Source organism: Miniopterus schreibersii (assembly GCF_964146895.1).
Source record: "Miniopterus schreibersii genome assembly, chromosome: 1".
Lineage (NCBI taxonomy): Eukaryota > Metazoa > Chordata > Mammalia > Chiroptera > Miniopteridae > Miniopterus > Miniopterus schreibersii.
In genome coordinates this window covers 48,436,895-48,463,159 of record NC_138101.1, presented here as the reverse complement: position 1 = coordinate 48,463,159, position 26,265 = coordinate 48,436,895, and the positions used below count along the sequence as shown (strand labels likewise).

Genomic DNA, 26,265 nt, shown 5'->3' with positions numbered 1-26,265 from the left:
TAGTGGAATATTAAAAGTAGAGAAAACACATAGAGGAAGAAGTGTGTTATTTTCCTTTACCAATATACAGAGTGGGGCAAAAGTGGGTTTACAGTTGTTCATGTGGAAAATAATACAATAATTAATAAATAATATTACAAGAACAAACTCTGCGTTTCACATACAACTGTAAATCTACTTTTGCCCACCCTGTATAACACAATTTCCCAGTGCCTTGGTCCCTCTGTCTGCAACTGGTTAGCAAGTTGTGTGCCAGTTTCCTAGAATTATCAGGGACTGAGCCCTCGCCAACACCACTGGGGACTCAAGATACCACAGCATCCATCCCTGTTCGGGTTTTAAGGAAAGGAGCTTAAAGACTAACCTAATTCCCTAGAATACTAAAATCCAGACGAGCGACTTGCCCATGGTCACTCAGTAAGCGGTGAAATGAAATACGCGTGCAGAGCGCCTGCAGCGGTGCCCGGCGCACGGCGTCCGAGAGTCGGCTGTGCTTAGAACACCCTGCTGACCGGTCACACCGGAGAAGGAGCCCCACCGGCGAGGTCCGGGAGCCCCACCGGCGAGGTCCGGCTGGAAGAGCCGGTCGGCAAGGCTGGAGCGAGAGCCAACCGGCTGCTCCAGCTGCAGGCTCAGCTTCCCCACGCCTCAGGCCTCTCCGTTATACGACTCGTTTGAATTGACTGTTAAATGTAAGATTTTCACTGATGTAAGGAACGTCCCGTAACTCCGAGTACGGTTCTAACTTCCATTCTTGGATTTGGCTTCTAGGTGCCCTTTTAGCTTTAAAAAAGGAAACACCTGCCTTCAAATCAACCTTTGGGGTTCAGTAGGTTTTTTGCGTGTTTTGTGTGTTTTTTGTGCTACAACCTTTCCAAACGCGTGAACACGATCCTTCTTTACTGAGAAAGCTGATCGCAGGAATCCCGTCTACGCTGAGAGCCTAGGGGGCCCCGGTCCAGCGTAAACCGACCGAGATAAACCCCGCTTCACGTCACTCAGAAGTCTCCGCCCACCGCCGCGCCGGCCTCTCGCTGACGTCACCGCGCACAGCGACCCGGGACCGACGCCCGGGAACGACGTCAGGTCCGTGCGGGCCACGCTGCCCCACGCCATGCTGGGCGCCCGCGGCGCGGGGCTGGCGCGCGGCCTGCGGGCCGTGACGCGGGCGCGGCTGTGGGGCCCGCGCGGCGGCTCCGTGGCCCTGGCGCGCGCGGCGGGCGCGCCCCGCTCGGGAGACCGGCGGCCCTCGGCGGAGCGGGGACCGCGCTGGCGGCCGCTCAGCCTGTCGGCGGCCGCGGTCGTGGACTCGGCGCCCCGCCCCCTGCAGCCCTACCTGCGCCTCATGCGGTTGGACAGGCCCATTGGTGAGTCGGCCGGGGGCGGGTCGGGTTGTCCCTGCGCTGCGGGCGGAAAGGAAGTGAAGCGCTAAACCGGGACTTGGCCGCCAGGCGCCGGGTACCCTCGACCCACCGGACCCCGCGAGCTCCGAAGTGACCCGCCTGTCTTCGCGCGCCTCTGTATCCTGAGCGTCTGAGCCGGGCGAAAAAAAAGGCTCATTGCACAGCCCTTGTTTAAGTAGTGCATCCTGCGTTGCACAGATTTACAGTGTTTTAGCACTTTCACTTTTATTGTGTTTGCCCCTTCCCGTAATCCTGTAAGGCTCCCAAAGCAAGTAAGACCGACGCTGAAGAAACGTGGGCTCATAGGTGACCCTCGGGTTTCGAGGCTGGGCTCTATCTCTGTGCCCTGCACCACCCTTGCCACAAAGATTTAATTCATTTGAATGCAACACGTACAGCGCTTAGGGGCCGCCTATCAGCTCCCAGTCGCCCCTGAGGATTTCCCTGACCTTCCTCTTTAAAATACCGCCCGCTACCTCTGTTCCTCCCCCCCCCCCCGTTTTTTTTTTTTTCACAGCATTCTCCATTAACGAACCTTCGGCATTTATTGGTTGATTGACTTCTCCGATACAATATAAGCTCCACATAAATGGGATTGTTTTTAGTGCCTAGAACGGAGCCTGGCAGTAGTAGTGAATGAATTAATACATTCCTACAACATCGGTTAGCTTTAGAGATAGAAAGAGCTATGGAAACTCCCTGCTCTCAAGGAACGCTCAGTCTAGCTGAAAAAGCTGATGTAAGTGATACAGGTAGTAAATACAGCAGGAAAGACTAATTACTGTGGATCTTCACTGCTGGAAAAAGTCAAGGAGAAAGTATAACTCTGAGGACGGGTAAACTTTTCAGAGGAGGGTAGAGCTCTTGGTGGGGGAAATATTTTTGCAAAAACTGGAAGAGTGTTGTTGGAAAACTAAAAATATAAACTGATCTGGAACCCCACGTGGGTGTAGAAAATAGTGGGAGTACAGGCTGGTTAAGAGCTGGACTGAAGGATGAACAATGGGGAGGCAGGGAGGGGTTATGGCTGAACTTCAGGTAGTCTAGATGATGGAATTGCCATTGCAGTGCATGGAAATACATTCAAATGCACAGATATATTTTCTCCCTTGCCCAGCCAAGACCCCAAATTAGGCCTTGTTTTTGGTATTCTAGGTTTATGCACTACCTATTTGGGATCAGAGCACTCAGAGTTCATAGCAATGAGCAATTAAAGTATGCAAGCAAAATAAATGATAGGCACAGCCCTGCCATCATGACCCCTTGCACTTTGGGGCCAGGTACAAGTTGATAGGCATACATTTCCAAACCCAGTTCTAATCTGAAGCCTAACTAGATTTCTGTTCTTTGAGTCTGTGCCACAAAGCATCAGTGTAAGCTTACAGGCACCCAAGACAGAACAGTGGCTGCTGTTTTTCCCATTTCCAGAAACCTCTGGCTTCTATTTTATTAGCTAGACTGCCCCACCACATAATAAGAGATTATAAAGGGGTTATGCCTAAAGGTCTGGAGTCAGACCTCTTGGGTTTGAATCTTCACTTTGCCCATTTGAGGGACCTCAATTAAGTTACTTTACCTCTCTGTGCCTTCATTTCTCATCTATAAAGTGAAGGTACCGATAATATTGACTTTATAAGGTTGTCATGAAAACTCATTACTATATGTCAACTCTTTAGAGCAATGCCTGACATAATTAAGTGCTCAAGAATATTAGCTATTATTACTTGAGAAGTGGGAATTGGAGAAGATTGGGTAATAGTTGCTATGTATGTTGAAAAGAGACCAACCTGCGTGCTTTGGTTCTAAATACGGTGATGATTGCAGGATTTTTGAGATAACTTATTAGTACTTCTCTGTGTTACAGTTCATCCAACAAACATTTCTTGAGCCCCTATGTATGCTAGGAACAATAAGTTGACAGTAGTAGAATCCAGGTTTGATATTCCTTTATTGAAATTCTTTTGTGGTGAAATTTTATGTTCATTGTTTTACTTTGTTAATCTTCATAAGCCAAAATGTATTTTATTGTTTTTCAGAATGGATTAAAACTTCTTTCAATCGGGTCACAAACTGTATTATTTCAGGAAATTTCAGCAGGTGGCACTCTTTCATTAAATTGGTGGTGTAAATTTTTTTACTGGATTTACGGGTGGTTATGTTGTCTTAAAGATAAGGTGTAATTAGTGAATTACTCTTAGACTCCATTTACAAAGGCTCTTTTTTCTACCTATCACCTACCAAAATTTGCTCATTTACTCTCCCAAAGAGTTTTTCCTTTTACTACAGTAAACATTTTTTTTCCTGAAGCGTATCTGGGTATAATAAAAATAGTGCCTATCTCACAGCTTTGTTGTGAGCATCAAAAATGTTATATGACAGCACCTGGCACATAGTAAGTACTATATATTTTGTATTATTGTGTTTTCATCACCAATATCATCTCGTAACATCTCTGAAAGGTAGATATGTTTCCTCTAGCTTATAGATGACAGAGAATGAGCCTTAAAGTTTAATATACTTTAGTGTCTGGTGTTACTCCATTTACTAGTGGCAGACATCAAACAGGAGGTCTGACTTTCTCCTTCATTAGGAACCCCTCTCTTCTCTAGGGGCAACCTACAGATTCCTATTAGTAAGTGAATACATCACCTATAATACAGACTTAAGGCTAAGAAATTTTTCTTCTTGACACAAAATGCTTTAGGTGGTTACACATCTTTCTCTAGAATTATTTTCTAGATGGAATCTTCAGTTCTAATTGCACCAGGAAAATAATGCCTGTGAAGTGACGGTTTTTCTTTTCTATCGGGGCAGGATCAGCTAGCTACTCCTTTGTCCCTCGGAGTTACAAGGAAGTAGTTCAACCCATTGTTTTAACCTCTGCACATCTGTTGTGTAAAATAGGAATAATAATAGTGCCGATTTCTTAGGGATGTTTTTGAGGATTAAATGAATTTATACATATAAAGCATTTAGAACACTGCCTGGCATTTCATGAACATTCAGTAAATGTTAGTGGGGGATTCAGAATGAGTTGCCCCAAGATGTGCCTCTGTGGTATGGGGATTATTTTGAGCTGAAGGTAATCGAGACTTTGCAGGCTTAAGAGAAGCTTTTAACTATTAAATTTTGAATTGGGGCCTTGTCTGTAACAAGAGTTATTAACAAAAATAACTTTTTATAACCTATTTAGAGGGCAGGGCAAACATCTAACTACCGAACATCTGCTCTTATCAATTTGTGAATTAACCCCTTATAGAGAGCGCTTTTAGAAGCCTTAGAGGTCTCACCTCATTCCTCAGCTCAGGATGTCACGTATACTTCATTTTACCATCTATCTCTGAATCTCTAATGTATGTGGAGTTTAATTACACCTGTATGTAATTAAACTTGATTATTTTCTCTTGTTATACTGTCCTATGTCAATTTAATTATTAGACTAGCCAAAAGAACCTAGAAAGGTGGAGGAAACTTTCTTCCTCCCCCATGTTAGCTATGTTATTCAGGTCTGGACTGACCATTTCTCACTTTTAGCCTTTCCTTGCCTTTTCTTTGTAGGATCCTGTGCTTGCCCTGTTGTTGATCTATTTTATTATTTTTTGTTTAACTGTTTCTTCCTTTTAATTTATAAGCTGTAAAAAGGCAGAAACCACTCTCAGTCACCATTGTGTTCCCAATTCCTAGCACAGCTCTGGCACAAAATACGTGCTTTATAAATATTTGCAAATGAATAAAACTTAATGAAGCTTAAACGTGCTTATAAGGACTTTGTCATTTGACTGTTTTTGTACAGGATCTGATCTTTCTTTAGCCACATATCTTTTTTTCCCTTGTATTGCTAATTAGGGAAAGAATTAGGAATATATCTACAAAGTACCATAGCCTATTTGAAAGTAAGATACCCATTAAAATTCAAGTGTGAAATCTCTTATTCATACAATCTACATTACTACCCCTTTACCTGTGGTTTCACTTTTTGTAGTTTCAGTTAACAGTAGTCAACTGTGGCCTGAAAGTATTAAATAGAAATTTCCAGAAATAATTCTATAAACAATTCTGGCCCTAGCCGGTTTGGATCAGTGGTTAGAGCATCTTCCTGTGGACTGAAGGGTCCCAGGTTTGATTCCAGTCAAGGGCACATACCTGGATTGCCTGCCCCTGTTGGTTGGGACTCATACAGGAGGCAACCAATCGATGTGTCTCTCTCACATCGATGTTTCTCTCTCTCTCTCCCTTTCACTCTTTCTGAAAAGCAATGGGAAAAATATCCTCGGTGAGGATTAACATAAATAAGTAAAAATAAATTGCATACCATTCTGAATAGCATGATGCAGTCTTACGCCATCCCATTCTGTCTGCCCAGATGTGACTCATCCCCTTGTCCATTGTTTGCACACCGTGTACTCTACCCACCGATTACTTAGTAGCTGTTGCAGTATTGTAACGCTTGTGTTCAAGTAACCCTTATTTTACTTAATAATGGCCCCAAGGCCAAGAGTAGTGATGCTGACAATTCAGATATGCCAAAGAGAAGCTGTAAAGTGCTTCCTTTAAGTGAAAAGATGAAAGTTCTAAACTTAATAAGGAAAGAAAAGAAATTGTATGTTGAGGTTGCTAAGATCTACATTAAGAATAAATTTTCTCTCCATTAAATTTTAAAGAATGTGAAAGAAATTTGTGCTGGTTGGTTCCCTGGGAACTAACACCCATACTCAGGGGCTTTCCAAAAGTCACTTCATTAGTATAAACTCCTCTGTAGTTGACAGAGGCTGGTTACGAATAACAGGACAGCCCAGCTGGTGTTATACAAAATTCAGAAGGTACAAAAGTGTAGAGTGAAAACTAAGTCTCTCAGCCAACCAGTTCCCCTTCCCAGAGACAAGTTTCTAATATATCCTTCCAGACATGGTCTATGAGCATACTGACATTGAAATATATGTATGTGTTTTATATGAGTGTGTGTGTGTATACGCACAAACTTGTATTAAAAATTTTCAGGGGGAGAGGGCCTGGGGAGGGGGAAGGAATGGGGTGGAACGGGTCATTGGGGAGAAAAAGGGACATCTGTAATATTTTAAACAATAATAAAATTAAAAAATTTTTTTTTCAGGTTGTCCATAAGGGTGGACCATTTTGTAACCTCATTAGAGATACATGAAAGTGTCTGACTCTCCAGGGTGTGTTGTCAGACTTTGGGTTTTGCCAATCTGATAGGTGAAAAGTGTTACCTCAATGTAGTTTTAATATGTATTTCTCAAAGTTTATTATCTTTTCATATGTGTAAGAGCCATTTGTATTCCTTTCTGTGAACTTCTGTTATGTTTTTTGTCCCTTTTTCAGTTGGACTATCTATTGATCTCTCTTCAGTTTCTAGGAACCCTACATATTAGGGAGAATAGTCTTTTGTGATATGAGTTGCAAATTTATTGTCCCAGTTTTGTCATATGTTTTTGAATTTGTGTTTTTTACTTCTTTGGGACCGATGTTTAAACAAATGAAAACAGTTAACTAACTTGAATTGGTACCTTTTCTGTCTTTTTATTTTTGCATAGGAACCTGGCTGCTGTATCTGCCATGTACCTGGAGCATCAGTTTGGCAGCTGAACCAGGCTGTTTTCCAGACTGGTACATGTTATCCCTCTTTGGCACTGGAGCTGTTCTGATGCGTGGAGCAGGCTGTACTATTAATGACATGTGGGACCGGGATTACGATAAAAAGGTAGTTCGTCCTCAAAAGGAACAGAGAGGCTTCTCTAAATTCTGCAGAGAAACATGGTGGCATCATTTCTGAGTGCCACATAAAACTACTGGATCATTTAGTGTCCTTACTGAAATCAGCATAGGAAGTGCTGATACCAGTTGAATGAATAGCTGGTGTTGCAAAGTGCAGTGTACTTCTCTCAGCACAAGAGTGGCTATGGGGCCAAGGTGTGTATTTCATTTTTTACAGAGTGAATTAGGATTTAGAACGCTTGGATAAGGATGTTAGGAGTGAAGTGAAAAATCTATTGGAACCTTTGTCTAAAACAGGGGTGGAGGACTTTTTTTCTGCCAAAGGTCATTTGGATATTTATAACATCATTCACAGGCAGGCCATACAAAATTATCAACTTAAAAATTAGCTATGAAAAAAGCTCCTAGATTTATTGAATTTCGAGTCCCACCTGCGGTTGCCTTGGCAGGGCCAGACCAAATGATTTCGATGTTCCCCCACCCCTGGTCTAAAAGAACTATCATCCCTTCCTTTTTTAATTCATAAAACATTAATGAGTACTTGCTGTGTGTGAGACACAATGACAGGTTCTAGACTGCATGGTTGAAAGACCTCCCAGGCTACTAGTTATAATACAGCAGCACTATCATGAGAATGGTGTCCACAAGGGAACTTACTACCTTAGCCTAGGGGAGGAGGTCAGAGAGAACTTTCAGAGAGTGACCTTTGAACTGTGTCACAGTAAGATGGCAAAAAAGAAGGGTGGGCTGCAGGGTGAGGTCACTCTAGGCAGAGGGAACAGGGGATACAGAGGCATGGCTGTGAGATAAAGTATATTATGCTTGACAACTGCAATGATGGGGTTTGTGTGTGGCTGGAGGGTAGGATAGTGGCAGGAACTGCATAGTAAAGGCCACTCTATGCCCTGCAGACCCAGTTGGGATGCCTTGATCCCTGCCAGGAGATGCATTGGATTTGAGGGTTCACACATCCTGGTCAGTTTTTCATTCTGCATAACCATATGAATGAGGTGCCTGGCATATGTCACTTCAGAATAATTCTTGAACATGTTTAGAGCAGCTAATGTACAAATCATGGTTGTGATTTTTGAACTGTAAAGTTTTGTAAGATGTTATCCTTTGGGGAGCTTGATAAAGGGTACATGGGATCTTTATATTTTTTTAAAATACAGAGAATTAAAAAAAACCACACCCTGCATGTGAATCTACAGCTACCACAAAAGAAAAAGGTTAATTAAAAAAGTAATATATTCAAACCAACCAACTTTTTCTATTTTTTTTAATTAACAAAATATGACCATTTTTGTTCCCCCTTAAGTGATTTTTTCCTCCAAAGATAAAAGGGAACTGATTAGATTTCCTACATCTCCCCCATGCTATTTTCCTCTGATTAGGAGAATCCAGATTCGATTGTCTGGGTTATTGATGTATATAATCTGTTAGCCATTTGATAAACATTAAGTCAATAAACATTGAAATAATGTATCAATTTGGTTTTATAAACTGTGAACACTGGTTTCATAAAAACCATATTGAATATGTTTTGATTATCACATTACATAATTTTTAGTCTTTTCATTGAGTGCTTATTTTCAGCTTTCAAATGTAGGTAGGTAATTATAACTGTACTGAAGGGCCAGTGTAATCTTGTGGTTAGTGCGTCAGTGGTACTGGGCTGACTGTGCTACTGTGCTACCTGTGACTTTGGAAAGTTACTGAGCCTCTGCTTCAGTTTCCTAAAACTTACAAATGGCAAGACCTTGTGAGTGGCTAAAAGATAGGATTGTTTGTTTTTTTGTTTTGTTTTTTAAATATATCTTTATTGATTTCAGAGAGAGGACAGGAGGGGAGAGAGAGAGAGATAGAAACATCAATAATGAGAGAGTCACTGATCGAGCCTGCAACCTAGGCATGTGCCCTGACCGGGAATCGAACCCCGATTGCCTGGATCCTAGGTCGATGCTCAACCGCTGAGCCACACCCGGCTGGGCAAAAAGATAGGATTGTTAACGAGGATTCAATGATGTGATGCATAGGTAGCTCTTAGGATAGTGGCACATTGTCAATACTCAGATACTAGCTGGAAGAATCATAATATCCTGAAACAAAGAACATAAATATTATTTCCGACTAAACCCATAGGGACCAAAGCAAGGAAGGAAGGCCCAGTTCTGGTACTCTAACCAAGATTAGTCATTACAGCTTGACAGATTGTTTTATTGCAGAGTGAAGCATGCTATAAATTGGGTCTGCAAGTTTTTTCTGTCAAGAATAAGATGGTAGCCCTTCCCTCTGCTGCTGGCCCAGTTCTGTTTCCTGGTACGAAGCCCGGCCCCCTTCGCTTGTGTCTATCACTCCGTGCGGAATAGCCATCAGCTTGTCGGACAAACTGCCCTACAAAGTCGATAACATTAGCCTGGCCTCCTGGGGACACAAGGCCCTGGACATCAAGGAGAATGAGATGCCGGGCCTGATGTGCATGCGGGAGATGTACTCAGCTTCCAAGTGACTGAAGGCACCTGCATCGCTGCTGCCTGCACATGACCGTTGAGACAGCCGTCCTCATTGAGACGCTCGTTGCCTTGGGTGCTGAGGTGCAGTGGTCCAGCTGCAACATCTTCTCCACCCAGGACCACGCAGCAGCTGCCATTGCCAAGGCTGGCATTCCAGTGTATGCCTGGAAGGGTGGAACAGATGAGTACCTGTTGCATTGAGCAGACGCTGTACTTCAAGGATGGGCCTCTCAACATGATTCTGGACGACAGTGGTAACCTCACTAACCTCATCCACACCAAGTACCCACAGCTCTTGTTGGGCATCTGAGGCATCTCTGAGGAGACCACGACAGGGATCCACAACTTATACAAGGTGATGGTCATCGGGATCCTGAAGGTTCCTGCCATCAACGTCAATGACTCTGTCACAAAGGGCAAATTTGACAACTTCTATGGCTGCCAGGAGTCCCTCATAGATGGCATCAAGTGGGCCACAGACGTGATGATTGCAGGCAAGGTGGCGGTGGTAGTGGGATATGGCAACATGAGCAAGGGTTGTGCCCAGGCCCTGAAAGGTTTTGGGGCCTGAGTCATCATCACCGAGATTGACCCCATTGATGCACTGCAAGCCGCCATGGAGGGCTATGAGGTGACCACCATGGACAAGGCCTGTCAGGAGGGCAACATCTTTGTCACCACCACAGGCTGTGTTGACATCATCCTCGGCAGGCACTTTGAGCAGATGAAAGATGATGCCATCATGTGTAACATTGGACATTTTGACGTGGAGATTGATGTCAAGTGGCTGAACGAGAATGCTGTGGAGAAAGTGAACATCAAGCCCCAGGTGGACTGCTACCAGCTAAAGAATGGGCACCACATTATCCTGCCGGCCAAGGGCCGGTTGGTCAACCTGGGCTGCACGATGGGTCACCCCAGCTTCGTGATGAGCAACTCCTTCACCAACCAGGTGCTGGCGCAGCTTGACCTGTGGACCCATCAAGAAAAGTACTCCGTTGGGGTCCACTTCCTGCCCAAGAAGCTGGACGAAGCAGTAGCTGAAGCCCACCTGTGCAAGCAGAACATGAAGCTGACCAAGCTGACTGAGAAGCAGGCCCAGTACCTGGGCATGCCCCATGATGACCCCTTCAAGCCTTATCACTATCGCTACTGAGAACCAGGCCTGCCCTTTTTGCCTTCTAGCTGCCATCCTTGCCCAGGTCCCACCTCATCTCCCCAAGAGGAAATGGCTCCAACTTTGAGAATGGTTTGTGAATGTCCCCCATTGACTCCCTGTGGCTGGTCACTCAGTCTTTGGGCTCCACTACATCCCTCATACTGTTTCATGTGTGGCAGGGCAATTTGAGAAGGTAATTGAGCCCTTTCTCAAGCCCTGGTCACAGTGGAGGTACATGGGAGATACCCACAGGGAACCATGAGCTCAGGGGTTTTGGAAGTGGTGGGCACAACACCTGTGCACTTTACTATCTAAGCCCTCACCTGGCCTATGGATGTTGTACCCATGTTCTTGGTTTATAGGTTCACTGGTTCCTCAGCCATGACAAATGAGAAGGAGCTATATCAGTGGGCAGGGAGGAACTACTGGAGTTTGAATGCTCCTGAGAGCCTGGCTTAGTGCTGGGCATTCTCTTAAACCTCAGAACAATGAAGTTGGTACTTTCAGTCCCCTATTTTATAGGGGTTATAAAATATACTGTTATGGGACAGTGGAGAAAGGACAAGAGAAGTGCAGCCAGAGGTTGAGATGGGCCAGAGAATCTTAAAAGCAGGCATAGATCTGCCACCACTTTGTAATGGTTCCTATCAAAAAGATTGATTTGAACCCTGGATCAAAAAGATTAATTTGGTTTATAAAGTTTATATAATGCTTATAATGTTAGAGCAGGAAAGTAGGTAAATAAAAATTTTGGTACCTAAAAGAAAAAATAATAATAATATTAAGATGGTAACTATTTCGGCTTTGTGGGCCATGCTGTCTTTTTTGCAATTACTCTGTTGAAGCATAAAAGCAACCATACACAATATGTAAACAAATGGGTATGTCTCTTTCAGGAAAACTATTTGTGTGCATTGAAATTTGAATATCATGTTATTTTCATGTGGCAATACATTATTCTTTTTTTAAAATTTATTTTCAACCATCTAAAAAAGTAAAAGCCAGCCTTAGCTCACAGGCCATATAAAAACAGGCAGTAGGCTGGACTTGGCCCACTGGCCATAGTTTGCTAACCCTTGATATAAATCATATCAAATATATTACATTGCCCAGCTGGCGTGACTCAACGGTTGAGCATCGACCTATGATCCAGGAGATTGAGGTTTAGTTCCCAGTCAGGGCACATGCCCGGGTTGCAGGCTTGATCCCCAGTAGGGGGTGTGCAGAAGGCAGCTGAGCAATGATGACTCTCTCATCATTGATGTTTCCATCTCTCTCTTCTCCTCTCCCTTCCTCTCTCTGAAATCAATAAAAATATGTTTAAAAAAATATGTTATATTAATAATAGTTAACACTTATTGCATACTTATATGCTTCAAGCACTGCATTTACTCTGTGAGGCAGGTGCTATTATTACCTCTGTCCCTTCTCCCTCTCTTAGTTTTTCCTTTAACAGGTTGGTAACCTAAGCCCAAGAGAGATTAAGTGATTTCCCAAAATTCATACAGCCAATAAGTGATGGAATTAGATTCAAATGCTGGGCTCTCTGATGTCAGATCCTGAGTTCTTTTAGCAGTGTTGAAAATTTTGGTTATGTTTTTTGTTTGTGGTTCAATTTAGAATAATCACATTTTATGATCTCTTGGAAGGAAAAGAACAAGTTAATATATATTATTTGTTCACATAATTGCTCTTAATTTTCTCACAATGGGTTTGCCCTTTATATTTGAGTGCAGGTAAAATAAGATTACAGACCTATTCCTAAATAACCTGGCAAAAACACTCCAAATTTCTTTTTTTTTTAATCCTCTCCCGAGGATATTTTTTCCATTGCTTTTCAGAGGGGGGGGGGAAGAAGGAGAAAGGGAGAGAGGGGCGGAGGGAGGGAGAAAAACAAAAACATCGAAGTCTCATTGATTGGCAGCCTGCAACTGAGGTACTTGCCCTTGACAGGATAGAACCCCAGACTCTTCAGCCCACGGCCCCAGTGCTCTAACCACTGAGCCAAACTGGCTAGGGTAAAAAAAACCATTCCAACTTTCAAACCCAGATAATCTGTCTTCTTTCTTTACGTCTGATTTCTGACTGCAGTGCTTTCCGTACTCAAAACATTCATAAGATATTGGCCATATTTAACATGCACTTCAGTTTTCCTTTCCTGAGAATTCTCATTATTATTGTCCCTCTTTTCTCTATGGAAATTGAACATACACTTGCTAATTAAGCTAGGTGGCTAAGTAGCTAGATGAGGAAATGGCTTGGTTTTGTTTGTTTAGGGATGGGGATGGGAGATAGAAAAGGGAATGAGTGGTGGGAAATTTTAGTTCTTTTCAAAGCTACTTTAAAATACCAACTTTTGATTCTTGGCAGTATTTCCCATGTTGATTTCACCTTTTATTCATATTCCTGCCTTGTCGATTACCGTGGACCAGTCTCTTGATGAAATGTTTAAATAAATGATTGAGCTGAGGTATCTGTTTTTATGTTTTAAGGTTACAAGAACAGCAAACCGCCCAATAGCTGCTGGAGACATTTCAACTTTTCAGTCCTTCGTTTTTCTTGGGGGACAGCTGACCCTGGCACTGGGTGTTCTTCTGTGTCTGAATTACTACAGGTATAGTAAATGTGTTTTTCATAATCATCTGTAAAATCTCTCTCTTGAAATGGAGGAAATAGAAATAAAATAAAGCTGAAATATCTTCATCATAAAGTTGTTTATTTGCTACCTAATAAGCATATGTAAGTTAGCAAGTATAAATAAATCACCACACATTGTAAAATCAAGTATGTTTTCATCCAAAGGAATTAAGATAAAAGATCAGTATTTAATTTATCCTGAACCACCTTTGTACTTGCACTACATGTTCCTAAGGGACTCAAGGCACTTGATAGGCTTTCTAGGTGCATGCATGGGTGTGTGTGTGTACATGCTCCTTTATACAGGGATGAGCAAAAGTAGGTTTACAGTTGTTCACATGAGAAATAATACAATAATTAATAAATAATAATACATGCCCACCTCTGCCTTATCTTATTTATGTTTATAGTATCTCTGAAGTAGATAGAAGCAGAAGTGGTTATACTCATACAAAAAGAGGAACTGGTCTTTCCCATGATTATGTTCCTAATCCGTAATAGATGAGAAAAGTGGAAAGACTCATTTCTGTATCTTGAACAGACAAAATTAAACTTCTGTGCATTAGATGGCTGCTTACAAAGTGCTGCAGTAAGAGAAAAAAGAGGTCAACAAACAAGCATTACTTTATTTTTTTTCTGCTTGTTTCTAATATTATTTTTTTAAATTTTATTTTATTTTTGTTTAAAATATTACAGATGTCCCCTTTTCTCCCCAATGACCCTTTCCACTCCGTTCCACCCCGTCCCATCCCCCTCCCCAGTCCCTCTCCCCACCATTGTTCGTGTCCTTGGGTTGTGCATATATGCATATAAATTCTTTGGTTACTCTCTCCCCCTCCACCCACCTGCCCTCCTCCATCCCTCTGACATTCGTCAGTCTGATCTATGCTTCCATGTCATTGAATCTATTCTGTTCATCAGTTTATTAAGTTCTTTAGATTCCACATATAAGTGAAATCATGTGATGTTTTTCTTTCTCTGCCTTTGCTTATTTCACTTAGCATAATTTTCTCCAGGTCCATCCATACTGTCCCAAAGGGTACGAGATTCTTCTTCTTTACAGCTGCGTAGCATTCCATGGTGTAAATGTCCCACAGCTTTTTTATCCGCTCATCTACTGATGGGCACTTGGGCTGTTTCCAGATCTTAGCCATTGTAACCTGCGTTGAACAAGCATTACTTTATAAAGACTAGATTTCATTGTATACCTTGCCCTGCTAGCATCACCCGCGTGAAAACACTTTGGAAGGTTATTCCTGGAGAGGTGGTGTTAGGTGAGCTTTGAGGTCCCTAGGAATGTCTTATGTTATTATCCTTTCATAGAGGCTGTGTGACTGTACCCTCTTCTAGAGAAATAACACCTCGTTGTATGTATAGGGAGGAATATCTTGGCTCTGACTCTCTTAGGATGTCTAAGTTTCTAGTTGTCTTAATGTATGAATATAAAATTTAGAGAGACAGTAGCATATGGTAATAAGTTGGACTTTGGAGCCAACCTGTGTAAGGTTTGAATCCTAGCCCTGCTACTGACTTATTTAGTGATTTGTAAGAGATGGTGATGTTAATCTTTCTAATGGTTTCCTGATTTCAGTATAGCTCTTGGAGCAGCATCCCTACTTCTTGTTATCACCTACCCACTAATGAAAAGGATTACATACTGGCCTCAATTAGTCTTGGGTGAGTTGAATTAACTATATTTTCTGTGACACCCTCAAATTATACTTTTAGATATAATATCATACATACATATATATACATAATGTGGCAGAGATAAAATGTCAAGTCAGTCATGAAATTTTCCAAACCAAGAATAAATTTTTTTTTTATGAGAGCGAATAACGGAAAGAGAGAAACATTCATGTGAGAGAGATACAATGATCGGTTGCTTCCTGTACACACCCCAGCTGGGGATCAAACCCACAACCTAAGTATGCCCTGATCAGGAATCGAACCCGCAACCTTCTGGTGCAAAGGACAATGCTCCAGCCAACTGAGCCACACCGGTCAGGGCAGATTTTCATACTTTAAAGGAGGACAATTAGCCATTTCTATTGGCTAAAAAATCTTGCATATTATCACCATTATTATTTTCCTAAATGCTCTTTTAAAAATCTAGCCCAACTGGACGTGGCTCAGCGGTTGAGCATCGACCTAGGATCCAGGAGATCAGGGTTTGATTCCCAGTCAAGGCACATGCCCAGGTTGCGGGTTGCAGCCGATGAATGACTCTCTCATCATTGATGTTTCTATCTCTCTCTCTCCTTCTCCTTTCCCCTCTCTGAAGTAAATAAAGATATATTAAAAAAAAAAAAAATCTAAGTATGTCATGAAGAAATGCATTAGCTGCCTTGACCCTACCTCTCTCTTCAGGTGGTTGATCTAGCTGTCCTGAAGACTTTGGGGACTGGAGTGGAAAGCACTCTGAGCAGGAGAACAGGGGTTAAAGTATGTGTGATAGCTCAGCCACTTCTCAGGGCTCCGTTTCTGTGAAGCCATCCTTATACCTCCCAGGAAAAAGTTATAGCAATCTGGGCTCCCAGAGCACTCTGACGAGGCACTTACTTCAACAGCATTAATTCAGCAAGGAGATATTGAGAGCCTCGTCTGTCTCCCCAGTAACAAATGGTAAATGCCTAAAGGATAACACGTTCTTTACATTTGGGTGGCTCAGCATCTCACATAGCACTTCATACACTGCAGGAATTCAGTAAATGTTTATTAGTGGAAGGAGCTGAAGGTAGGTAGGTAGGTAAGTGAAAATCTCTTGCAAAAATATCTGCTAGTCTTTCCTAAGAACAATCTAGAGTGTTCCTAGAACTATTTTAGTTCTTTGAACTTTTTCCCCCTCCAGTAAATAAAAGAAAAACACAAACCTACTCAGAAATAGATGTAAACCTGACTGGAAAGTTGTGGTAGAATACGAATCTTTTTCTAAGATCTTCTCGTTCAGTGTTGTGGGGTTTTTTTATTAAAAAAATATATAGGTCATTATATTCTCAACTGACCTGGGAATCTTTTGGTAACAGGAGGATAAGCCTTCCTATCTATAAGATAATATTAAGGAAGCTGCTATATTTACTTCAGATATTTATTGAACCCCTGATTTTTAGTTCGTGCCAGCAATCACACCATGTACTAGGAAAATAAAAGTGACTAAAACACATTCACCTTCGTGACGGAACCAGAGAAGGAGACAGCAATGAACAGAGCATTGCAGTAAAATGTACTGGCATGTTTGAGGGCTGTGGAGCCACAGAGGAGATGCCCCTGTCAGCTGAGGAGAGAGTCTGAGTGGAAACAGGCAACGTGGGAGAAGAGGAGTTTCTGAGAAAAGACATTTGGGACCCACTGAGTTTGAGGTACCAGAGTGGCTTGCAGGTGGAGATGTCCGGCAGACAGTCCAGTGTCTAGTCTGAAGACTGAGCAGGCTTGCACAGAAAGATTTCAGGAGCTGTCAGCATGTAGGTGTTCATTTATAGTCCTCAGGGAGGATGGGCTTATGGGATAAATGAGAATTCCTGTCTGTATTCTTGTTTCTATACCTCTGGGGGCAGTAGAATGATAATGGAAAGATCATAGGATTTTGACTCAGGTTTAAGTTCAGACCCCAGCACCTATTATTTATTGACGATGCCAGGCACCATATTAGGTAGGATAAATGTTGTTCTCATGAAACCTATTTATCAGGGGGAGATTATTCTTTCTTTTAGCTATGTTATTTTAATTGTTAATTAACCTCTCTGAACTTGTGTTCTTTTTTATAAAATGTAGCTAATAACTACCGCAGAGAGCTGAGAGAATTTAAGGAAGAAACATATTAGAAAAAAGTCTACATAGAGGCTACTACACAGAAACAATAGTACATGCTGATGCCTCTCCTTCCCTTTGGGATTTGGAAGTATGTTTAGACTTTTCCTTTCTGTTTCACTCCATGTAGGGTTCACTTTTAATTGGGGAGCGTTACTTGGATGGTCTGCTGTCAAGGGCTCCTGTGATCCATCTGTTTGCCTACCTCTTTATTTTTCTGGAATTATGTGGACTCTAATATATGATACTATCTATGCCCATCAGGTAAAGAAACATCATCTTTTTTTCTTAACTTTAGCTGTTTTTTAAAAAACTTTAAGAACCAAACTAAAGGAAATTATTCACACTTCCATGGTACCAACAAAATATTTGTTTCATGTGCACATATATTTACCAAAGAAATCAGCTCATTTATTTTATTTATAATAACTTAAGTAGCACTTACCATATGCCAGGCAGTTTTCAGTACCTTGCAAACACTAATTTAACCCTCATAACAACCTGAGAGGAATGCACTTTTATTGTCCTCATTTTCCAGATGAGGAAATAGGCATGGAAAGTAATTTGTCCATGTCACACAGCTAGTGGATGGCAGAGCTGAGATTCAAACCCAGACAGTCTCCAGGGTCTGTGCTTTTAACCACTACCCTCTCCTGCCCTTCTGTTGAGGCCTCTAATCGTTGTATCAGGCAGCTTCTTTACCTAGTGTAGGTAATAAACATTTTCCCAGGTTTTTGCCTATTTTTTGTTATTATCACTTTAAGACTACATAATAGTCCATTGATTTAATGCACCATAATTTTTTTTTTAACAATTTGTCTATTTTGGCCATTTCAGTTGTTTCTGAGTTTCTGCAGTTATAAATAGTATTGTTTTAATTACTAATGTTTTTATGAGTTTTTTGGGTAAATTTTTAGGAGTGGTATTACTTAAAGGATATAAATATTTTTATAGTTTTTGTATTGCCTTTTCATAAATTTAATAAAACTTTTTTTTAACTTTTCTTGGTTTATGTTCTTAATTTTCCTTTTACATTTATGAACTGTGAAAAAGTTGCTTTCTCAATATTTTTCTGAAATATGACTGTATTCTCAATCATTTACTTAAAGAATATGTCATGATTTAATGAAGATTTTTTTCTAATATTTTAGTCTGGATTTCATCCTGCTTTCTTTCATTAACCCCTACCCCCACCCACATTTGTATTATCTTGTAAAAATTGCCAGATCTATAATCAGCCTGTTTCCTGAGGTGAAACTTAACTAACAGTTTAGAAGAGATTCCTGTACTTTTTGCAGTAAGGTCTGGAACCAGTGGTCAGGATAACTGTACTCAAATTAGATTAACTTCTTCAGTAAAACACTATATTCTTTGACACTTTTGTAGTACATATAATTAAAGACACAGTTTGCACCCTCAGGTGTTTGCAGTATGAGAGGAAAAACATATCCAAACCCCATACACATTATTATTTGTATTTGTATTTGGGACTCCAGAAGATAGCTGTCTGCCTGCGGTGGGTGCAGAGTTCAGCATACGGGCTCTGATGTTACAGGACCATAATTACAACAGCATATGGAGATGCTTGCAAATAAAGTTGCTGGAGGAGACCAGCCAGCTAGATGGGAGTGTATCATCAAAACCTGGCTCTGCTTAAACAAAAGGGATTTGATGGGAAAGGCGAAGAGTAAATTGAGTTAGAAGTGAAACGTGAATGGGTGGTGAACATTTGTAATTTTAACAAGATTGAAACTAAAATGTACAGGAAATTACTGAGATTTGAGAACTCTGCAATAAGGAGGAGCTATGTGAAGAATTTGAGTTGAATTTTACTTCTAATGTAGTAAAGGTGTAGTTAAAAATCAATAGGATTATAAGAAGTACAAAGACGTGTAGAAATAGAGCTGGAAGAAAAGTTTAGCAATAACATTTAACTTCGATTTGGCTGCATGTTACTGATTAACCCATGTTCTGAGTTACTCATCTTTCACAGCTCATGGTGTTATCTTTATGTTTATATATAAATATTCTTTAAAAAACAATGTCCTCGCCCGGCCGGGCGTGGCTCAGCAGTTGAGCGTGGACCTAGGATCCAGGCAATCGGGGTTCGATTCCCGGTCAGGGCACTTGCCCGGGTTGCGCGGGCTAGGCAGCTGATCAGTGACTCACATGATTGATGTTTCTATCTCTCTCTCTCCCTCTCCTTTCCTGTCTCTGAAATCAATAAAGATATATTTAAAAAACAACAACAACAAAAAAAATGTCCTCTGGAATTAGATAGTGATGATAGTTGCACAGCCTTGTGGATATACTAAAACCACTGAATTGTACACTTCAAAATGGCAAATTTTGTGGTATGTCTACAAAAAACAATTTCTTATTACTTTCTGATGTTAGGACAAGAGAGATGATGTGATGATTGGCGTTAAGTCTACGGCACTGAGGTTTCGTGAAAACACAAAGCAGTGGCTTAGTGGCTTCAGTTTAGCGATGCTGGGGGCGCTAAGCCTGGTGGGAGTGAACACTGGTCAGACCACACCCTACTACGCTGCTCTGGCTGCTGTTGCAGCCCATCTGACTCACCAGGTTTGACCACCTTCTGATTCTTTCCCCTCATTCTTCCTCGGTATAATTATAAATACTGTTTAAATGAAATGGTCTCTGTTTAACAGACAAGGCACTTCTTAAAACAAACACTTGGCTTGCACTGCCTTGAATCACCCCTTCCTCTCCCCAACTTGTCATATAAAAGAGCTAGCTATATTATTTTAGGGAAATAATCTAAAACTAAATGTAGATTTTTTCCCCCCTCTGATTTTTCTGGAATTACTTCTGATGTACGTCTGGAAGAATTTCAGCAATGTCTGAAGGTTGTGGGTTGAACTGAATTACTCTAAAAGCAACTGATCAACACAACTTTATTTTAAAATGTGGGCTTCTGGTAATGCTTAGCAAACCGATTATTCATAGGTTTAGATCCCACTGGCATAGAGACCAAGGTTGGATAAGTCATGAAATTATAACATGTCAGAGTTCTGCCTAGATAGTAGGAATCTGCCATTTCAGGATATGCACCCAGCACCCCAGCCCCTACAAGCTGATATTATGAATCTATATTATTGACTTGTGTAGAATGAATGAACTAAATCTAATTTTAATTAGATTGATGCAAAAATACAGTCCATTTACAACCAGTGTTACCCTTATTTTCTTTGAACAGAAGTTAGTGAACCTGTATTTAGATGATCTGTTTTATACAGATTATTGCAAGTTATCAGTGTAAGCAAAACTTATATAACATGGCGTTAAAGAATCTAAAATATGATATCTATAAAGTAAGCCCTATGCTGTATCACCTTCATTGTTTTCCTCACTAGAAAAGCTAAAAGATACCAATTGGTGATTCTCCAGGATTCTCGGATACTATCATTTTCCTCCTCAGAATTTCCCAGCATCCTCTTTTGGTCATAATTCAGCCCCATAGGATTGTCATCATCAGTTGATTGCCTGGTTGGGGTAATGGAGATTTAGCAATAATTAAGTACCTGGATATTAGTAGAGAAAGGCAAAAAATTATGAGGACAATCACAAATATTATAACAAATATTTGGAACCTACTTTATATTCTCAGTTGCATTTGTGGTCCTGTCTCCAGTCCTTGACACAATATTTTAGGATGGACATAGCCTTCCAGTATTTGAAAAGAAAGGAAATCATGACGATTTTAATTCTGCAGGCCACAATAAGAAGAGTTGGGAAAATGCAGGTGGATGCTGATGCTTAAGCCTAGAGAAGAGTAAGACAGGGACATGAGACTTGCTGATATAGTTGCAGGACTACCATGGAGAAACAGGAATATGTTTGTCCCAGTCACCAGCTGCAAATTTAGGTTGGTAGGATTCCCTTCTCTGTGGGGATAGGAAGGGAGATTTACACATGGAAGAGGGTATTTTTTATTATCGTAAGTAAACTGGGGAAGGCTCACTACAGGTATTTAGTGGGTGAGGACCAGGTATATTAAACATCTCTCAGTGCACTAGACAGTTCTGCACAATAGAGTTGTCCTGCCCAAAGGTGACTCGTTCTCCCTTTGAAAAACATTACTCCCAAGAACAGCTAGAACTGGAGGGTAGGAGCTGTAGAAAGCAGGTTTTAGCTCAGTCTGTGGAAGGAAGAGCTTTCTAAATAGAGCTGAAAATAGCGTGTGTTGTCTCTCAAAGCACTCACGCACCCCTCATGGTAAGTTTTCAGGATGCAGCTTAGATGATACCCAGTGATAGAAACGGTAGATTTGTGTACATTGGGGAACTGTTTGGGGCACATTAAGGGATTCCTATTACTTAAAAATTCTTTAACAGTGCTGATATCTTCTACAGTGGTGTGTTTGTGATGCCAAAAGTCCATACTAGTACTAATGCAACCTTGTGTTCTTTTTTCACAGATTTACACTCTAGACATCCACAGACCTGAGGATTGTTGGGATAAATTTGCCTCCAACCGAACAATAGGACTAATAGTTTTTTTAGGGATTGTCCTCGGGAACTTGTGGAAAGAAAAGAAGACAGATGAAACAAAGAAAAATATAGATAGTAGAATAGAAAAATAGCAAATTAAGTTTATCTAGGAATTTTTTTTTTTTTTTAAATATATCTTTATTGATTTCAGAGAGAGGAAAGGAGAGGGAGAGAGAGGCAGAAACATCAATGATGAGCGCGTCATTGATCGGCTGCAGCCCGCAACCCGGGCAGGTGCCCTGACCAGGAATCGAACCCTCATCACCTGGATCCTAGGTTGATGCTTAACCGCTGAGCCACGCCCGGCCAGGCTAGGGATTTTTTAATTAAACTTTTACAAAACACACTCAGTTCTTGTTACTACATAATTAGATTTGAAAAAGAGTCTTACACTATATTATGTTAAAGAATTAAGAATCAGAAGATGAAGACTTCGAGCATATTTGTCTGGATTTTAGTTCAACTATTTACCAGCAGAAGTTTTCCTCTGTCACAGAAATCTTCAGGATTTGAGATGACCTTGAATATTTAAGTTGATGAGTTCTTCCCTTCATTATAATTCTTATCTGTAGTTATGGGAATTGGATGACCTTTGGCACTTTAAAAGAAACCTGACATATCTAAATGAATGTCTAGGAAAAATGGACTCTCTTTTTAGGGAAAAATTCAAGCTGCCAGGGTAAGTTGGGGCTTATTGTTCTTTATTGTGACTTTTACTCACTGCCAAAAGCTGTAATTCAGAAAAACATTCTGATTTTTATATTTTAGGAGAATTTAAGTAAGTAAAAATTTATATCCATACATACTGCTGTTGTGAGCAACCCTAGTGTTTATTTGGGAGATCAGGTGTCTGTGTGCAGCCATAGTGACCAGAATGGGCAGAAAGGAAATCACCAGGGACAAGTTCAACTTCTGTTTGTTCGTTTTATCTGATTGTGCTTTATAGGATAGAGGCATATTGGTTAAGTCTACTTTGCCCCCTTCAGAATGTTCTCAACACAGCCACCAGAGTGATTTTCTTACAACCCGTGTAAAGTCACATTGTTTCTCTGCTCAGAATCCTCCAGGATCTTCATGGGACAATCAGTACAAAGTAAAAGTCCTTCTACCTGTTAGGCCTCCATGATCTGGCCTTGTCTGTGACTACTCTTCTCACACTCCTTTTCAGCCCCTCTGACCTCCTCACTGCCCCTCAACAGGCTGGGCAGACTCCTACCGCAGGGCCTTTACAGTTCCCTTTGCTGCAGTGCTCTGATTGAATTATGTCTTAGTCCTTCACTGCAGGTCTTTTCCTAAATATTACCTTCTCGAAGAGGCTATTCCTAGCCACTGTTTCTAAAATTTCATATACAAATAATACCTACATCTCCTATCTCCTTGCTCTTTACTGTTTTTTCTCTTTAGAACCCATCACTCTCAACCTAAAATGTCTTTTACTTACTCACATGGCTCTCAGGGACCGAGGCGTGTGTGAGGAGGCAGTCATTTGTGTATGTTAATTGTGGGCAGCAATAAAGATTACAGTTCATGATGATGATGATGCAGCTGACAGAGAGTACTCACCAGGCACTGGTAAATGGGCAGAGGGAAAGGTACGTAACTGTGTGTTCAGCAAATGCTGAGAGTGAGTGGCTAGCCGACAGCAGTGGGAGTGGCTGTCATTGTACTGTCCTATAGAGCAATGAGTCGAAGGGGAGAAGAAACAGAACCAAACCTTACCTTTAGGGAAATATGCTTGGCTTCTATTTTATCTAATTCTTACAAGCATGAGGATGGATAAGATATAAATCTCTGTTGTTTTCTATTACAAATATCCTATATATATTTTTTCCTTTGGGAAAGATTTGACAGAATTTACACAGTCCTTCTAGGAAATATAGTAATAAGAATAAAAATACAGAGTTTAGCCCTGGCGGGTGTGGTTCAGTTGGTTAGATTGTCTTCCCATACACCAAAAGGTGGCAGATTCAGTTTCTGGTCAGGGCACATATGGGAAGCAACCAATCGGTGTTTCTCACATCAGTGTTTTTCTCTCTCCCCCCCTTTCCTCCCTCCCTTCCTCTCTCTAAAAATCAATTAAAAAAAAAATACAGAGTTTAAACAGAGGGATACCTTCAACAAAAGAAGTGAGAATCAGGAAGAAAAAAAAATTGAGCTTAGAAAAGGGTTATACTAAGAGGTATGATATCTATACATAGATAAATGGTAAAGGAACCAGCCAAAGGGAATCTGGTTACACCAAGAGGCCTGCCGTGGCACCTCCTACCTTGCACCCTAGAGGAAGCCGTAAGGCAGAACCCCTTTTCCACTTGGGAAAACACTTCAGTGTCTAAAAGGGCAATGATCCTGTTGATGACTGGCTACAAAATTTGCCAGAACCTATGTAATCTATTCAGAATGGCTACATAAATTTTCAGATCACCCTCTATTTTAAAACGTTAACTCATTAGCACTGATTCCAATTAGAGGAGGTAAAATGGAATGTGTTTCCATTTTATTTCATTTTTCTATGTTAGTTGATGAAGGTTAATATGGAACAGATCTTAGGATCAACAAAACTCCCGTGGCCATTTGTGATAAATGGGGACAGGAGAATATATAGTTAAAAATGCATACATTTGCTTGCTGTCAAAAAGCTGCTTAGATTCCATGGAATTATTTTAGTTCCTTTTTATTTCTTCCAGGCAGAAAAGCTGAAAAAGTAAAATGAATGGGTAAGGGGCAGATGGTGGGGTGGAAGAGGGGAAATGAAGTACATTATTAGCCTCTAAAATCATGGAGTTAAAACAATTCAGGGTTGCAAAGAAGTGCAGATGTCATCAATCTAGTATCAGGGTTGTCTATCTCCACACAGTCGTGAGGGGTACTGTAACTGAAGATAGGTGGCACCAGTCTTCTCTTGGGAAATTGATTCAACGAAGAGAGCCCTTGCCCTAGTTTTCCACTGCAGAGTCATCGTGAGGTTTTAAAAGGGACAGTTAGCTAGTGTAAGTTTATGGTAGGGGTGGAGGTCAGCTAGGAGCCATGGAAGATCTGGGTGGAGTCAAAATTGTGACAGGTCCTGCCTCTCCCTCTTCCCGATTTTCTTTTTTTAAATCGCTCTATGACTCTCCATGATTGTAAAGGCCTCCAGAGTCAGGCTGCATCCTGCTATTTCCCACAAATCAACATGCACTTTTGCCCTTGGGCTGGTCCCTTCACTGTTCTTGGCCACGCTCATCTGCCTACCTCTGTCACCACAATTCCTGACAGCTGTTAGGCAGGATGGTGAGGGCCTGGCCTTTGGAGTGGACAGGCCTGTGTGTGCATTGTCCCTCTGGGAGACCTCAGGCAAGTGATAACCACCCTCAGTCACCACATTCTCATCTTCCAAACCTGGGCTGTGTGAGGACTGAACGCGGCTGATGTAAAGCCTGTTACGGGCTGAATTGTATTGCCCCCAAATTCATATATTGAAGTCATAGTCCCCCAGTAATTCAGAATGTAACTGTATTGGCAATAAGGTCTTTAAGGAGGTTATTGAGTTTAAATGAGGTCGTTATGGTGAGCCCTAATCCATTATAACTGGTATCCTTATAAGAGGAAATCTGGTTACACACAGACACTAGACACTTGCACACATGAAGAGAGGACTGAATGCACAGGGAGATCACCTGCAAGCCCAGGAGAGAGGCTGCAGGAAACCAGCCCTGCCAACGCCTTGCTCTCAGACTTCCAGCCTCCAGAACTGTGAGGAAATAAACTGTTATTTAAGCCACTCAGTCTGTGGTATTTTGTTATGGCAGCCCTAGCAGGCTTAATACAAAGCCCTAGTACTGCTTTTCTGAACCTGGCACAGAAAAGACTGCGAGTGGAGTATACTAGGAAGCTCTCACTTTTCCACACCAATCTTTTTTTGTCCTAAAGCAGCATAAGTTTTAGCCTTTACAGTGTCCACAACAGTAGCAGGCTGAAACAAACCCTCCAAAGATGCCCACATCCTAATCCCCTGAACCAATAAATATGTTACCTTACATGTTAAGAGGGCTTTGCAGATGTGATTGAGAGGGTCTTGAGGTAGGGAGAGCAGCCTGGTTTATCCAGGTGGGTGCAAAGGAATCACAAGGGTTTGTATAAGAGGGAGGCAAGAAGGTAAAAGTCACTAGTAGGAGATGTGACAATGGAAGCAGGAAGTTAGACTGATACAAGGAAGGGGTCATGAACCAAGGGATGCAGGTGGCCTTTAGAAGCTGAAAAGAACAGATGCATTTCCCCTTACAGCCTTGAGAGAGAACCAGCCCTGCTGGCATCTTGACTTTAGCCCTATGAAACTGAATTTGGACTTCTGACCTCCAGAATTTTAAGATCAGAAATTTGTGGTAACTTGTTATAGCAGCAACAAATAAACTAATACAACAACTACTGGGAGTTCTGATTGACCTGTCCCCTGAGTTGACGGAGTGCTTTGTTGGTACCAATGGAGGAGTTGGGAGTCCTGAAAACGGCTTGCCTGGGTTCAT

At 41.4% G+C, this 26,265-nt stretch overlaps 1 protein-coding gene and 1 pseudogene across 2 annotated transcripts; both read left to right on the top strand.

The window, feature by feature from the left end:
• Positions 1 to 1,114: 1,114 nt before the first annotated feature.
• Positions 1,115 to 26,167, top strand: COQ2 (coenzyme Q2, polyprenyltransferase; the record flags this gene model as incomplete). Its single annotated transcript, XM_081134265.1, has 7 exons — positions 1,115 to 1,367; positions 6,956 to 7,122; positions 13,301 to 13,422; positions 15,037 to 15,122; positions 17,383 to 17,516; positions 19,650 to 19,838; positions 21,694 to 26,167. The coding sequence occupies 7 exons, from the start codon at positions 1,115 to 1,117 to the stop codon at positions 21,856 to 21,858; spliced, it is 1,116 nt and encodes a 371-aa protein (XP_080990391.1). The 3' UTR covers positions 21,859 to 26,167.
• Positions 9,440 to 11,182, top strand: LOC308559398 (adenosylhomocysteinase pseudogene; annotated as a pseudogene). Its single transcript has one exon. The product of its transcript is annotated as an adenosylhomocysteinase pseudogene (transcript).
• Positions 26,168 to 26,265: the final 98 nt, after the last annotated feature.